We start from the raw sequence: 15945 nt of genomic DNA on the forward strand, positions 1-15945 counted from the left end.
TGGAACATGGCAGGGTTGGAGCAGGTGAAGCCTGTGCTGAGCAGGGATCTCTGAGAGCTCCCTCAGAGCCCAGCTGGGAGTCCCAAACCAGCAGGGACAGCTCCAAAGCCATGACCCATCTCCATCTGGAACATCACACAGAGCAACCCTTCCTCCACAGGGAGCTGGAAGCAGTGCAGGAGGAATTACTGCTCCCAGAAATATCTCCTGCATGAACATTGGTTGTTTTCAGCTGGTGAGGCAAAGTTGTCAGAAAGAAAAAAAAAAATATTATTTCTTTAACAAACAATTCTAGGAGCTGTTTTGGGCGTTATTGTTGCATAAAAGAATAAAAGAGGAAACAAATCCTGTGCTATTCCATGCAATTCCCATATCAGTGGATATGTTTCCTTTGGACAGATGACAGGTATTAGGAAAACGTTTCCTAGTGGGACCACAGAGATGGATAAAAATAACTTCCACAGAAAGTCACCTAATTAAGAGAGTGACCCAAGTGTGCTGCTGTAAAACTCTGGGAGATCGAGCTACCAACCTGGGAAAATCTTTTTGGATCATGAAAATCCTCAATTCCCTGCAAAGGCCAATTAGGGTTTGTGTTTTTTATGGCAAAGGCCAATTAGAGTTGAGAGCTGGGAGAGCTCCCAGAGAGCTGGGACAGGTCTAGCTCCTGTGTCCAGGGGAATGGGAGGAAATAGAGGAAAATGTTGGTTTCTGCTCAAAGAAATTCTGGTCATCAGTGCAAGTTGGTATCAGGATTTCCGGGCCTTATCACTTGGCAGGTCACAAACTCTGCTGAAGCTGATAAAAGATCTGGGGGCAGGGGAGAACTACATCTGCTAAATGGGGCATTGCCACGAATTTTGGTGGGGTTTTTTAGGGCCCCATGAAGGTTTTTCATAAGAAAATGCCTTTCCCTGGCAGCTGAAGCTGCACAGGTGTCACCTGTGTCCCCACAAACCCAGGAGAGTGCCAGTGGTCACCACCACAACCTGCACAGGGAAGGCCGAAGGATTCCCAGTTTTCTGTCATGTTTTTGGGAATTGTTCTTCTCTCTTTTTTTGAAGAGAGCAGTGGGACATGGAAAATAGGACCTGTGAGCCACCTGCTGATCCTGGCAGTGGCTGTGGAGAGCCAGAAGCTCCGGAGCTGATCCTGGCAGGGATGAGCCGGGTGCTCGTGCTCACACCGCCCGATGGATTTGCTGGACCAGCTACTCCTTCCCAAATCTGTCTGGAAAACAAAAATAAAAGCTAAATACTGCTGCTCCTGTTCCATGGAGTCCTGCTGCACAGCAGGAAAAAGCCTTGTGGGAAAAACCAGAAGGAAAGCACAGCATAGAAAGAATAATGGGAATGAAGCACAACTAAATAAATAACGAGGCAAGGCAAGCCTCAGCTGAACTAATGGCTTGTGGTTCCTGCAGAGAAAGGTTGGGAGATGGGAAAACATCTGCCTGATGCTTTCATAGCTCTGTTCCAATATTTAAAGGCAGGGATGAGAGGCTGAAATTTGATTTTTGAAGCAAAAGAGAGGCTTGATTGTGGATGGATTAATTATAAGATAATGCAGAAATCAGTTGTCAGCCTGGATGCTCAGCAGAAGCAGAGCTGATGTGACTCAGAGGGCCTCAGGTGGCCAAAAAGGACCAATTTTGATGATGTAGGGTCTGCAGGGAGCTGGAGTCAGCCATAAACCTTAGAGATTTCAGAGTTTGCACAGAAATTCCTAAATCTTTTTTGATGCACAGACAAACACAGACTAAACAGAGCTGTGCTGAGGTGATTTATATCTGTGTGTCCTCAGGCTGTGGCAAAATGGAATCAAAATCTCGCAGGAATTATTTCAGGGAGCTCAAAGAAAGTTGGGGAAAGACCCAAATCCACCGGTGGCACTGACTGGAGTGAGCTGCACCTCTCTAACTCCCAAAATGATGGCTCAGAAGCAGCACAAAGAGGGGTTTCAGGTGATTTTTGGCAATGGCTGATGAACATCAGGCTGTACCAGGTGGTAATTACAGGAATCCTTCAGCTCCCTGCTTCTAAGCACTTGGAAATCCATTGGAAAGGGTTAAAAAGTCGTTAATTCCAATGGAACCATGTCCCAGTTTTGCAAAATCTCCACTGACATCAGAGTTATTTATCACCCCCCCCATGAGAGATGTTCTTTGCCAGCAGTATTTTTGTAGTTTATGGGATGTCCAGATGGATGGAAAAAGCCAAGTCTTTAGGAAGAAATCTTTCCCCCTGGCTTCTTTGGCTGCTCCCCTGTCCTTTCCCAACCCAGGTGAATATTCCATTTTAAAACCTATTCCTGGCATTTTTTTGGGCCTGGGCTGTACAGAGCAGTTGAATCATGGCAGAAAAAGAGTAAAAAGCTTCTGCAGTGAGCATTAAAAGAACCTGAAAGAACCATTCTCAGCACATGAGATAAGGGCAGGCAATTATATAATTGAGGGATGATTCAGAGCCCAGGGGAAGCATTTTTGGGCTGATCAGGAGCTGATTGCTGGCCTGGCCTGAGAGCACATCTCATGAAATCCAAGGGGAAAGGATGGGAGATTTTGGAGCAAACAATGAGAGCAAAAACAGCTCAGTGTGGTGGTGCAGGGTGGTACAGACCACACAACTGCTCGCTCTGATGGAAAATGAGAATTATTCTCAGGCAGATCTACCGGTGGCATTCAGGAAATGAGAGGTTGTAACGATGAAAACCAAAACTTCGATTTCATAAAGATTTCTGGTGATATCTGCTGCAATCTGCTGTAGAAGCAGAGCTGCAGGAGGGCTGGAGGTGGGCACTGGTGCTGTAGGAACATATTTTCACAAATTCTTGGTACTTGGGGAGTCCTTATCTGCCCTCAACTCTTCACAAAGGGCCTGGTTAAGTCATCACTCATCAGAGGCTTTCTCTTTGCATTTTTCCTTTCAAGTCAACAAGAAAACAAAACAAAACAAAGCAAAACCATCAAGATGAGAAATTGAGTGCTCACAGGAGTTTCTGACACTCTTTCCTGTGGTGTTTTTAAGCAAACATTTTGCATATCTGATGCTCCAGATCGTCATTCTGGGGGGCTCAGTTCGTGATGTCTCCAGGTCTCCTGCTGCAATTGCAAGCCCTGCTCTTGAAAAAGGGAGGTTTCCTCAATGATTCCCCTGAGAATCCTCAAGGATTCCTCTGGGAATGAGGAATTCCTTGAAGAGGAACCAGAGAGTTGGTGCCACTGTGTGCTCCAATTTATTCTGCTCCAAAGTTGAAGTTCTGGGCTGGCCTTGGTTGCCCTGATGTTCCCCTAAGCTGAAAAACCTGGGCATGTCCAACCCCAGGTTCCATCCTGCCTTCTCCTTTCTCCAACAGCTTGATTAGGCTTTTCCCGTGTTACTTTGGCTGTTTTTTAATTATGTGCCTCCAAGGTCTTACCTCTCTCCCCATTCCTGCAGGGATGTCATCCCTGTTGTATTCCTTTGGGAATTAAAAGCCCAGGACAGAGCCCCAAGGCTTCTCCAAGTTATCTCAGTTTGGGCGTGGGGCTTTCCCTGCGAGTCAGCCACAGAATCATCCTCCTGGTACAGATCATTTTAGCACCCAAATATAGCCCAGAAATCCAGGAATATTATCCTAAAAAGAAGTAAAATGGCACTTGGGCACATAGTCTTAGCTTGGCAGTGATGGGTCGTGGTTGGATAAATTATCTACAGGGCCTTTTCCAACCTAAATCATTGCATGATTCCAGTTCCCCTGGTGGCTAATGTGTAGCAGCTGAAAAATGAGGATTCTCCTGGGAAGTTGGTCTTGGCCTTGTGTTCCCCATGTCTTCCCAGGGCAAAACTGTGAATGAGAACAGAGAGCACAGGGGCAAATAAAATAAAATGGGAATAATTAAAAGGTTAATCACATGGCAAAGTACGTTTGATCATCAAAGATTAATTATGACCTGGCATTTCTTCTAAATAGCTTTTAAGGAAAATCTGATTTCCACATGTCTGTATCTCCACAATTAAAATGGAGCTGTTCAAATGCAAGGTGGGATTTGCATCCTGGTGGGTTTTTCCTGAGAAAGGCTCTGGCAGGGGTTGCAGTTTTATTCTAACACGAGATGCTGAAAATGATCTCTGGGATTCTGTGGAAAATACTGAACATGTGCTGTGTCCCAGATAATTCTCTGGCCATCCTCAGATCCTGAGCATCACTTCAATATCACAAGATGCACTAAATAAATTCAGGCTCCAACTGTCACCCATGACAGTTGAACTTGGAGATCTTTGAACACTTTTCCAACTTTGGTTATTCTATGATTCTTTAAATCACATGTTTAGATTTGAACAAATCACTGTTTCGATTTGAACAAATTTCCAAGAACAAGCCTTAAAAATAATGCCAAAAATCCATTTACTTTCATGACATTTATCCCTTTCTCAAAAGATAATGCCAATTGCACAGGCTATTTCTGGCTTTTCAGTTTACTCAAAAGATAATAACAATTCCACAGGCTATTTCTGGCTTTTCAGTTTACTTTCCAAAAGAAGATAAAAGCAAAATTTCTCCTTGAGGGATTTTTTTCTTTGTACTGTTGGGTTCTCTGGGAAAGTTTGTTTTCTCATCTTCTAGCAACAGAGAAGTCTGGTGGATTTTGGTATGAGAAAACTCTGCTGTCAAAGAATTATCATCAGAGAGTTAAAATTATACTTTTGTGGGTGACAAAGACTCCCTGTAGCCCCAGTTGGGAGGGTTAAAGTCACTGGTGGCTTGCAAGGACCCTCACACCCAATTCCAGCCTGAGGATCAATAATGCAGCTTTTGGTCTGCCCCATTCTGGGAAAAATACTAGGATGAAAGGATAGTTTGGAGAGATTTGGATATAATGCACATTTCCCATCGGTTCTACAAAACCAGGAGAATTCATAGACTTTCCCAGCTCCTCATAAATTAACCATGAGGAACTGGGAAATGTTTTCAGGTTGTTTTCCCCTGACATTGTTTCATCTGAAAGGGACTCTGCACATTCCCTGCGTGTTTTCTCTGTGATGGGACTTGTGAAATACTGGGGGCAGAGCTCAAACCCAGCCCTATCTGCCCCATCTGCTGCAGCCCTCGTGTTCCACATACAAAACAGGAAGGGGAAGCAGCAATTGGCTCTATCAGAACAGCATCTCCAGTCAGAGTGGCTCTTTGTTCTCACAGGTTGAAATGTCTGAACCACGAAAAAAACCCAACCAAGGAAATGCAGCTTTTCAAGTCAGCAGTTCAAAGGTTTTTGGTGATGATGGCTTTAACTTTTTCCTGAGGTGGTTGATCACCTCAGGCACTCGGGATGATTTTCCTGGCACCCAGCACTGCTGGACTCAGAGTGTTCAGTTCCTGGTGGAGCCCATCCCATAATGACTCTGGAAATGTATGAGTTTAAGCCTTCCCTTTCATGAAACCACACGTAGATGTGACCAGCTGATTGCACATGGGTCAGTTCCTGCTGGGTCCTTCACCAACCAAACCACAGCAGAAGGATGGCTCAGAGTCTGGAGGTTTGGCCTCACGAATCATCCTTTCATTGAAACATCCTTCCCAGAAGTTTTCTTCAGCAGAAGAACCTGAAATGTCTGTTCTCTGTCCCAAAGATCCCTCCAAACTCGGTGTGGATCAGTTTAGAGAAGACTGGAACTGCAGCATCAGGAGCTGTGGCAGCAGCAACAGCCCTGTCCCTGTCCCCATCCCGTGGCAGCTCCACTTCCCAGAAAAGGCCACACAAACTCTCCCTGCTGGGTTTTTGAGAGGAAACTCTGTCAGCAGAACAGAAACAATCAGTTATCCCTGGCTGATGCCTTTGGTCCTTCCTAGATTTGTCATCCATCTCCATCCCCACCTCTTTATCTGGGGAGAGATCAGCATCATTCTCCAAATGTTTGGGATAACAAGGCCTGAACGTGGTCCATGCACTCAGTCCTGGCAGTAACTTATTTTATTCATCCCAGCAGAGCAAGTGCTTTAACCCAAAAAATGCTGACTGGAGACAATGCTGAAAGTGTCCAACTATCTCCCCATCTTCCCTGAGTCCTCTTTTCTCAGCAGCCACTCAAAAAGTTGTACTTGCAGTAGGATTTGATGGGCTGAGTGACAAGGGATGAAGTTTCCTTCACAGCAGGTTCCCATGCTCTGGTTTCCCACAAAAAGCAGGGAATGGGGAGCTTTGTTGGCCTCATGGCTTGGGATGGAGCAGCTTCTCACAGCTGCCAGCATGGGTCACTCATTAATATTAATCCCTAAAAACGAAGGGGAGATGGGGGGCAGTGTTGGAACAACTCAGATTCCCTCCGAGCTGGGTGCTGATAACACCAAGTTGTGGGTTTGGGACTTGGATAAGTCCCTTAAAAGCTGGACTTGATGATCCTTGTGGGTCCCTTACAGCTCAGAATATTCCATGATTTTGTGAATTCCCTGTGTTGAGTCCAGGGAATAAACAGACCCAAATTCAGGCGACAATAAGGGATAATCCCTGGGAGAAGCAGCTCCCACGGGGGGAAAGAAGCTGATATAGCAAAGGGGTTCCACATCCTTGGCAGGCAGCAGAAATGACTTCTCCAAACAAGGGGAAGCACAGGAGGAGGGAGCCGAAGCCATCCCACAGAGCTGCTGACACAGAGCTGTTCCTCAGCGTGGTTTTGTGCCACCCAAACAGCGACTCAGCCAGCCCGGGGCTGACCCAGCTGGGGGATGGCCCTGACCCAGAACTTCCTGGAGCACAACCCGCCTGTTTTAGAATGGCTGTGGGCTGCTGGCCTTCAGGGCACGGAATTTATTGCATTGAAAGTCCCTTCATCTGCACTCACACCGGGGGGACACCTCCAAACCTCCCCTTTCCCTCTGCTTCCCCACCCCTGTGCAGTGGAAGCTCATCCCTGTTCCCGGGGCACTGTTCCAGTGCACTCTCCTCATTAATCCTCACCAAGAGTTTTCCATCCTCCTTCCCTCTGTTTTTTTCCCTCTTCTGCTTTCCTCCTGTGCTTTATTCACTTCCAGGAGGGACATTCCTGGGATGAGGACTGAAGCCAAGCACATTCCAGGTGTGGCTGGCTGAGTGCAGCTGATCAGGGCAGGCAGAGCATTCCCAGGTCTCCATGCCCGATTTCAGGCATCTCCACAGTCCTGCTCTTCTGGAGAAATCCTGCAGCTGATATTGCCCCTGGGAGTTCCCTGCCAGTGTCACACAGCCCAGCCCACTCCAAATATCTTGGGGCAAGTCCAAGGCTGGGACACCATCCTTATCCCACAAGATTCCAAGAGAAAGGAATTATTTTTGGGAAGTCACAGGAAAGGAAAGAGAATACAACTTGTTAAGGTGTTTGCTTCCTTGTGAAACTCCATCTTTCTGCTGTCCCCTTCTTAAAAAGCCAGAGTGGAAGAAGTTGCCAATGCTGGAGGGGTTGTTCATTCACTCTGGGAAGTATTTAGGCTTTTAGGAAGTTGTCTGGAAGTCCTGCAGTAAAGAGATAAGCAGTGTGCTGGATCAGTGGCATTAAGGACACTTGAGGAAGGGCTCAAGTTCTTGGAATCTGGTGCCATTGGAAATTTCTGGAATCTGGCAGGAGTTGCATGAATTTCAGGTCCAAGGGGAGAAGACAATGGAGGGTCAATCAGTGCTAAGTGACAACCCTAAAGCATGGTCAGGCTTTTCCCAGATGTGGATGGTCCCAGACAGATTTCCAAAGCCTCATTTGTGTCTTTATTCCTTATCCCATTGTCCTCTGGAAAGGGAATCAGAGGAGTTACAGCCCCAGCATCAAATTGCTCTTATCAGATCTGATGGGGATTGCTTTGTTGGGGTTTCCTTCACCCTCATTCCTCTGGGAATTCATCCAAGACTTCTTAAAGGAGTCATCCCCTCCCCTTGCTCTCCTCTGGATCTCCTCACATGTTGATCTATCAGGGAGGTAGCGCAGTCCTGTCCCCCCAAATTTCATGTGTCACCTCTGCCACATTGATGAGCTGCAGTCAGAGCTCATCGTGGATTCAGTGTGGAAACCCTTCCCACCAAAACTCTGGCTGCAATTCCAGCACATCTGGAGCACCAGCAGCCTCCTCCATCCCACACCAACCTCAGTCTGACTTTGCAACTAGAAATCTTCCAGTTCTTGAGAGTGAAGGGCAGAAAAGAAAAAGGAACAGAAAAAAATATAAAGAGAATAAAAAGAAAAGGAGAAGGAATAACTGAGCGGCAAAAAGCAGAAGGAAAAGCCAGAAAAAGGCAACAAAAAAGCAGAAGAATGGCTGAATGGAGTAACAGCAGAATGTGCACCATGAATAAATTCCAGAGGCAACTCTCAGCACAGGAGATTGCAGGCAATGCAAGGAATTGTCCAGTGCTGGAGGCTCTTGGACCTCCATCCTTGAAAGTCTTCAAAATCAGGTGGGACACAGCCCTGAGCAGCCTGGCATGGCCTGGATCAAGCAGGAGTTGTACTGGGGATTTCCTGAGGTCCCCTCCAGCCTGTATTATCCCGTGATCCTGCAATTTGAGTGTTCCCAACATGCTGCCAAGCAGCTCTTGGGAGCTGGGCAGGCTTCCTGGGCATGGGTGGGTGAGGAAGGGTGGGAAGCTCTTGGAAAGGGCAGAGGGAAAAGGTGCATTTCCTTCTCACACACCTCCATTCTTCATGGAGAGTGAGGTCAAAGAGAAACTGCCACATCCACAGCAGCGTGGCTTTGGAAACTCCAAAAGCAGCCGTAAAAATGGAGCTGGGGCAGGAAAAATGGCTGGGAATTCTCCCGGTAGGCACACAACGGCAGCACCGTGGGAGAGCTGTGCTGGGGTGGCTTCACAGCTTCACAGAAACCTGGGGTCACTGCTGCCAGCACCTGGAACAGAGCTGGACAGGCTGGGGACACCAGCACGAGGTGGGAATGTCCACGAGGACAGGGAGATGACCACAAGGAAGTGACCCACTGGTGAGCTCAGCAGGGCTGGCTTTAATCATGGAATGGTTTGGGTGGGAAGGGACCTTAAAGCCCATCCAGTGCCACCCCTGCCATGGACAGGGACACCTGTCACTGTCACAGGCTGCTCCAAGCCCTGTCCAACCCAGCCCTGGATGCTTCCAGATGCTCCAGCGCTGCTTGGAGCTGTTCCACCATGGATAAAGGTTTCTTCCCCCAAAGGATTCCCCACTGTCCTGGAGAAGCCAAGAGCTTCTGGGTCCCACTACCCAGCCCCCTGTGACCATCCACATTCCAGTGAAATCTGGGGATGGGAGAATCGAAGGATTCCTTAACTCCTTAGTAAAAGGTGGGAAGAGCATATTATACATCCTCAAAAGAAAGCCATTATCATAAACTGAAAATTCAGAGTGGGACAGCCCACACTTAAAATAGACAAAATTTAGAAAAGTAGTACTTCATTTTATATAGCCATGGAGTTTGTTTGGTTTTGTTTGGGGGGTATTTTTTATTTTTGGTTTGGGGTTTTTTGGTTGTTTTTTTTTTTTTCCTCGACAAAGCCACAATTGTTTAAAAAAAGACAAATATAGAATATTTTGAGATGCTGGAAGAACGGAGATCCGTGAGAATTTGTGGGAATTCACTTTTCCCTCTGAAGAGACCAACATCGAAAAGTCTCCTAAAAACTATTTCTAAACAAGGTTGCTAGCAGTGATGTCAGAGGTGAGCTCCCTGCCGGTTACAAACAGAGTAAAATTCTCACAGAACACGAGCGGGGGGCGGGCACGGCTGGATGCTCCCAAGCGCTGCTTCCTGGGAAGGTGGGAAACCCTGGGGCAGCCGAAGGTTTCGGGGTCCCGGTGGGGCCGGGGCGGGGCCGGGGGCGGGATCGGGGGCGCGCCCCGCTTTAAGAGCGGCGGGGGCGCGCCCGGGACAGATCCGCGCCCGCTCCGACCCCGCAGCGCTCCGGTAAGGGCGGCGCCGGGGCTGCGCTGGGGCTGCACCGGGGCTGCGCTGGGGCTGCACTGGAGCGGCACCGGGGCTGCACTGGAGCTGCACCGGGGCTGCGCTGGAGCGGCACTGGGGCTGCATTGGGGCTGCACTGGGGCTGCACTGGAGATGCGCTGGGGCGGCGCTGGAGCTGCATTGGGGCGGCGCTGGGGCTGCACTGGAGCGGCACTGGAGCGGCGCTGGGGCTTCACCGGTGCTTCACCGGGGCTTCACCGGGGCTTCACCGGGGCTGCACCGGGGCTTCACCGGGGCTGCACCGGTGCTTCACCGGGGCTTCACCAGGGCTGCACCGGGGCTGCACCGGGGCTTCACCGGGGCTTCACCGGGGCTGCACCGGGGCTGCACCGGGGCTGGGGGGTCCCGGGGTGAGGGCTGGGGGCTTTGCCTCGGTGCCCCCCGCTTGTGCCGTGCCCCGGTTTGGTCGCTGCATCCCCGCCGGAGCGCAGCCGCGCCGCTAATGAGCTGCGGCGTTAATTAGCGGCCGCTCGCCGCGATGATCGCTCCGTTCCTGTCCCGTGTCCCCGCTCCGTCCCCTCGCAGAGGGGATTTGGCGCTTGTGAGAAGAGTTTGGTGTTTTGGGGCATTCCCGTCCCTCCCCAAATGGGGAGTGCAGGGCCCGGAGCGTTCCTGCGGGTGGGGATGCTTCGTGTTTGTGCTTGGAACGGAGGACAGCAGCGGCTTTGCGCGCTGGGGTTCTGCAATTAAATTGGGTGTTATCTACTGGGGACAGAGATGCTCCGAGAGCTGGAGTGCCTCTGCTCTGGAGCCAGCCTGGGACACCTGGGGGTGTTCACCTGGAGAAGAGAAGCATCCAAGAAAATCTTACAACCCCTTCCAGAGCCTAAAGGATCTCCAGGAGAGCTGGAGAGGGACTTGGGACAAGGGATGCAGGGAAAGGACACGGGAATAGCTTCCCACTGCCAGGGGTAGCTGGGATATCGGGAAGAAATTCTTTCCTGTGAGAACCTGGCACAGGGTGATCAGAGAAGCTGTGGCTGCCCCATCCCTGGAAGTGTCCAAGGGACCTGGGATAGTGGAAGGTGTCCCTGCCCATGGCAGGGATGGAATGGGATGAGCTTTAATGCCTTTTCCAACACAAACCAGTCTGTGATTCTATGACAAGCTATAAATTTATATGTGCTATAAATTTATCAGGCTGGGAGAATAGCAGTAGTTCAGGGCTTTTCTCCCTTTTGGAATGGTTTCTCATCCACTGCAGTTTCCTTTCACCCAGTGAGCAAATCCACCAGCACACAAATAAAAAAGTACAAATAAAAAAGTGGCAGAAGCAATGTTTGTCTTCAATTCATGATGCAAATGTAAAGCCTCAGCTGGGAAATGCTCTTTTGTGGGATTCTTGTTGGTTTTTACAGATGCATTTCTGGGTGTGATGTTTTCTCACACTTAAGCAGTTGGATTATTAACCTCAGTTTTCTTTTGGTTGCAGAACTCAAATTGTGTTTAGAAATACAATAGAAAACAAGTCTTGCTTGTCTTTTGAACAAATATGTTGAATAGTTGTTTAAATTGTGGGCTGGTTGCTGGAGTTAAGGCCATAATGTAATAGAAGTATAAAATATCCTTGACATGTGGGCTGGTGGCTTTGTTTGGGATTTCTGATGAACATCACTCCCTCTACCCTGGGGTGGTGGCAGTCCCCTCGCTGACACCTGCTCCACTTTCATTTGTTCGTGCATTGCAGATAATCAAAGGACTCTTTTAAAAGAGTAAAAACACCAAAATAGCTGAAATGTAACTGACACCTGGAAGCCCTGAGCATCCCAGAGCAGTTCTGAATTCTGACCTCAGTAAGTCCTGGGGGCAGACAGAGAATCTAATACTGCCAAGTTATTTGTATGGGTGAAAATATCTTTATCAGCAATTTTGAGCATATTCATGGTACAGTTGTGGGCTCTCATGGCTGACCTTGACCCAGCTTCTGCTTTTGTTGCTGTTGTGGTGTCCTGTTATTTCAGTTGGCTCTTGTCCTGCAGTTCTGGTCTCAAGCTGCAAGGGAAGTTTTGTGTTTGAACCATCAGAAACTGAAAATCGATAAACAACAACAAAAAAAGAGGACAATCAGGGCTGAACAACTATTAGGGTCCAGGACCACTCCTCCTATTTTTAAATTCCTTAGTGATATTTGTTATCCCTCTCTGCTGTTTTGCTGAGTAGCTGCCTCAGTTCATGAGGAGTTAAGAGATTTTTTGGTAATTTAATGTCCTGATGTCTTGGCCTCGAGTTGCACCAGGGGAGGTCTAGACTGGATGTTAGCAAAAATTCCTTCACCAAAAGGCTCACCAAGCCCTGGAACAGGCTGCCCAGGGAGGTGCTGGAGCCATCACATGTTCCAAACCGTATGGATGTGGCACTAGAGGACATGGATTAGTGGTGATCCTGGTGGTGGTGCTTGATGGTTGGACTTGATGGTCTCAAGGGTCTTTTCCAACCTTAAGGATTCCATGGTCCTGTGATGTGATTCCATGACTCTGCCACATTTTGTCACTCATAACCAGCTGTTGGTACCTGGTGAAGAATGGATGCAGTGGGGATGGGTCAGATGCACACCCCTTCTCAGCTCTCTCCTGAGAGAGATGACAGATTTTCCCTCTTATTTCATCATGGGTATTTATTTCCCTGTGCTGCTTTACCTCACCTGCATTTTTCCCCCCAGGCCTGACACCATCCCCAGGGAGTCGGTGCCTCAGCTGGGCACCATGACCACGCTGTCCCCCAACCTGTCGTGCCACCACCACTCCATCGACGACTTCCGCAACAGCGTCTACTCCACGCTCTACTCCATGATCAGCATCATGGGCTTTGTGGGCAACGGCGTGGTGCTGTACGTGCTGATCCGCACCTACCGGCAGAAAACGGCCTTCCAGATCTACATGCTCAACCTGGCCCTGTCCGACTTCCTGTGCGTGCTCACCCTGCCCCTGCGCGTCATCTACTACGTGCACAAGGGCCACTGGTTCTTCAGCGACTTCCTGTGCCGCCTCTCGTCCTACGCGCTCTACGTCAACCTCTACTGCAGCATCTTCTTCATGACCGCCATGAGCTTCTTCCGCTGCATCGCCATCGTCTTCCCGGTCCGCAACATCAAGCTGGTGTCGGAGAAGAAGGCGAAGTTTCTGTGCGTTGGCATCTGGGTGTTCGTCACCCTGACGAGCGCGCCCTTCCTGCGCAACGGGACGTACCAGCACGGCAACAAGACCAAGTGCTTCGAACCGCCGGAGAACTCCCAGAAGACAAACCTGGTGGTGATCCTGGATTTAATCGCCCTCTTCGTGGGCTTCATCTTCCCCTTCATCATCATCACCATCTGCTACACCATGATCATCCGCACCCTGCTGCGGAACTCGCTGCGGAAGAACGAGGCCAACCGCCGCAAGGCCGTGTGGATGATTGTCATTGTCACCGCCACGTTCCTGGTGAGCTTCACGCCGTACCACGTGCTGCGCACGGTGCACCTGCACGCGCTGCGCCTGCGCGGCGCCGGCTGCGGGGACACCATGTTCCTGCAGAAAGCCGTCATCGTCACCCTGCCCCTGGCAGCTGCCAACTGCTGCTTTGACCCCCTCCTCTACTTCTTCTCCGGGGGAAACTTCCGGCAGAGACTCACCACACTGAGGAAGGCGTCCTCCTCCAGCTTGTCGCAAGCCTTCAGGAAAAAGATCTCCGTGAAGGACAAGGATGAGGAACCCTTTGGAGAAAGCCAGCGGGAGAATGGAAAGGCAGATGTGGCACCTTTGTAAGGAGGTTAAACTTTCCCCTCAGAGCTCTGGTGGGGGATGGAGATCTCCAGACTCTTCCAGAAGATGGGATGGAGGCTTTCAAGCCTTCGTTGCAGTTAAATAACTGTGGCTAAATAACCAGTTAAATAACTGGCTTGTGGTACTTGGTGACAGAGCCACTGCTGGGGCTGGGCAGCCCCTGGGACCCCCAGAGCCATGTGGGACAGAGCAGCCACCACCAGCACAGCGAGCCGTGGAGCTGCTGCTGAGCTCCCAAACCCCTTCCAAGGCTGTATTTGGGCATTTGCTTCGTTTCACAACTTTCCAAGAGCGTTCATTCCCCGAGCCAGCGGGAAATGTACACAAAGCTTGCGGCACGTGGGGAGCTCCCGAGAAACAGCAAGGGCAGAGTTTTCACTGGAACTTCAAACAGCCACCAAGTTATTTACACAGCGAGGCCGGGATAATTCCTGCCCTGCTCCCAGCTGCCTCTGGATTTAGGTTTTTTATGATCATTTTGTGTGTTTTACGCTCCCAGGGCTGTGCCTGGGCTGCAGATCACAGTGGGCCCCTCTCTCACCCACACTGAGCAGTTCAAGAGGCTTTGATGGGCATCAGATTTGCCAGTCTTTTCCCAGTTTCTAGAGAAATTTGTGTGATCAGTTGTAAAATTGCAGTATCCTACTGTGCAGGATAGCTTAGGAATAAGAGGGAACCTTATTTCAGTGGGACTGGTCCTGAAGTGATGGCTGCAGGATTCAGAGTATCACTCCAGTTTCTGGGGAAGTTTCAGCTAAAAGTGGAGCTCTGCATGCTTGGAGTCAGATTTGCCTTTCTCAACTCTTGACCAAGGGTGTTAAATTAATAATAAATAGGAAAAAAAATCTCTCCAGGATGTTTGATTCTGTTCCAGAGTATTCACCTCACCCACACCTGGCAGCCAAGAGGCAACACGAGGCCCTTGGAAAGACTTTTAGGAAGAGTTGGAGATTCAAAATCTGAGTCTGGATGAGATGTGATGCTGAAAAAAACATTGGGCTGTTTTTCTTCTGTAAAGAAAAATTTGAAACTTTTGGATGAAGCGAAACATTCCTGTTCTTTTCCAGGGAATCTGCAGGAAGGTAGCTCCTGCTCTGCTGGAACAGAGCCGGGCCGGAAATGTGCGACGCATCCCGACAGAAATAGAAATTCTTGTAGGATTAAATCTCACTGTTCATTTATCAACTCCTTCTCCAACTGAAAGTGTGTTTGGATATGGTATTTATGAAATTACTCGATGTTATCTTGAATAAAGAAAACAGTTTTAGTAATGAAGAATAACAGTGAGCAAAAGGAGTTTGGCTTGGACAGGCATCTGCTGGAGAAATTATCTGTACAGATAATTAGAGTGTAAATTCTCTCTTGGCACCACAGGCCTAGCTCAGCAAAAGGCACTTAAAAAACCAAATTCACCTGCAGGACAAATGATGGATGTGAATTTCCAAGGAGATCTGAAATTCCTTTGTTAGATTTGAAGGGTAAAGCAGTAGAGGGCTGAAAGCTGCTGCTGTAGAGTAGAGTTAGAGACCCCATAAACCCCCAGGAGGGCAGAGCCAGGAGTTCAAAGCCAGAACTGAAAATTGTTCAGGGAAATAATGTGAATGAATTGGCTGAAACTCATTTTCAAGGGTCAGCACTGAGTATTCCACTTGTGTCCACAGGCTTTAAAGGCATTATAAAACTGTAAAAAATCCTCATGGAGTTTTATTCAGAATATGCAGAAAATGCCCATTCCCAAAGTTTAAAATATTGTACAGTAAAGCTAAGTGTGTATATATATATGTATATATTGCAAAGCATTTTTATTGTACCAGATGTATTTTTTAACCTTTTGCCTTTTTTATTTGAATGTGACAATGTTAATGGCAAAGGAAATGGCAGCTTTTTATTTCTTTTTTTTTTTTTTTTTTTTTGTGCAATAGGTATGCCTGTTTTAAAAAACTTTAGTGAAAGCCAAACGAGAACATTGCAAGTGAAATTTTAATTACTGTTTTCTGTGGCTCGTTTGAAAGTCTCTGTTACAGATTCTTCTTCCCTACAATAAAACTTTATTTGCACACAGCACGAGTGTAATATTTGCTTAATAATAACAATTTATAACAATTTATAATGGTGTAATAAACACTTAGAGCAACACAGATGTTGCTGAGATGTTGCGGGAGTTATTTTGCTCCAGCCAAACTGGACTTTGCTGTAGCCCAACTTCCCAGGATTCAGCCACCACCTGGAGCTGCTG

The 15945-nt window shown here is 48.4% G+C and overlaps 1 protein-coding gene across 4 annotated transcripts in view; it reads left to right on the forward strand.

Moving 5' to 3' along the window:
• Positions 1 to 15773, forward strand: part of CYSLTR1 (cysteinyl leukotriene receptor 1) — a 90097-nt gene extending 74324 nt beyond the window's left edge. For 2 of the 4 annotated variants that reach the window (XM_085570861.1, XM_085570860.1), the window contains one exon: positions 12608 to 15773. In XM_085570861.1, coding sequence (XP_085426987.1) covers positions 12651 to 13691 — 1041 coding nt within the window. In that variant the 5' untranslated portion in view covers positions 12608 to 12650 and the 3' untranslated portion in view covers positions 13692 to 15773. Of the gene's footprint in view, positions 1 to 9789; positions 9892 to 11635; positions 11742 to 12607 lie in introns of those variants that run through there. The other 2 variants (XM_085570862.1, XM_085570859.1) reach the window with 2 other exon arrangements.
• The last annotated feature ends 172 nt before the right edge of the window (positions 15774 to 15945 follow it).

The sequence above is a fragment of the Lonchura striata genome, chromosome 4A (assembly GCF_050655825.1).
Source record: "Lonchura striata isolate lonStrDom1 chromosome 4A, ASM5065582v1, whole genome shotgun sequence".
Taxonomy (NCBI): Eukaryota; Metazoa; Chordata; class Aves; order Passeriformes; family Estrildidae; genus Lonchura; species Lonchura striata.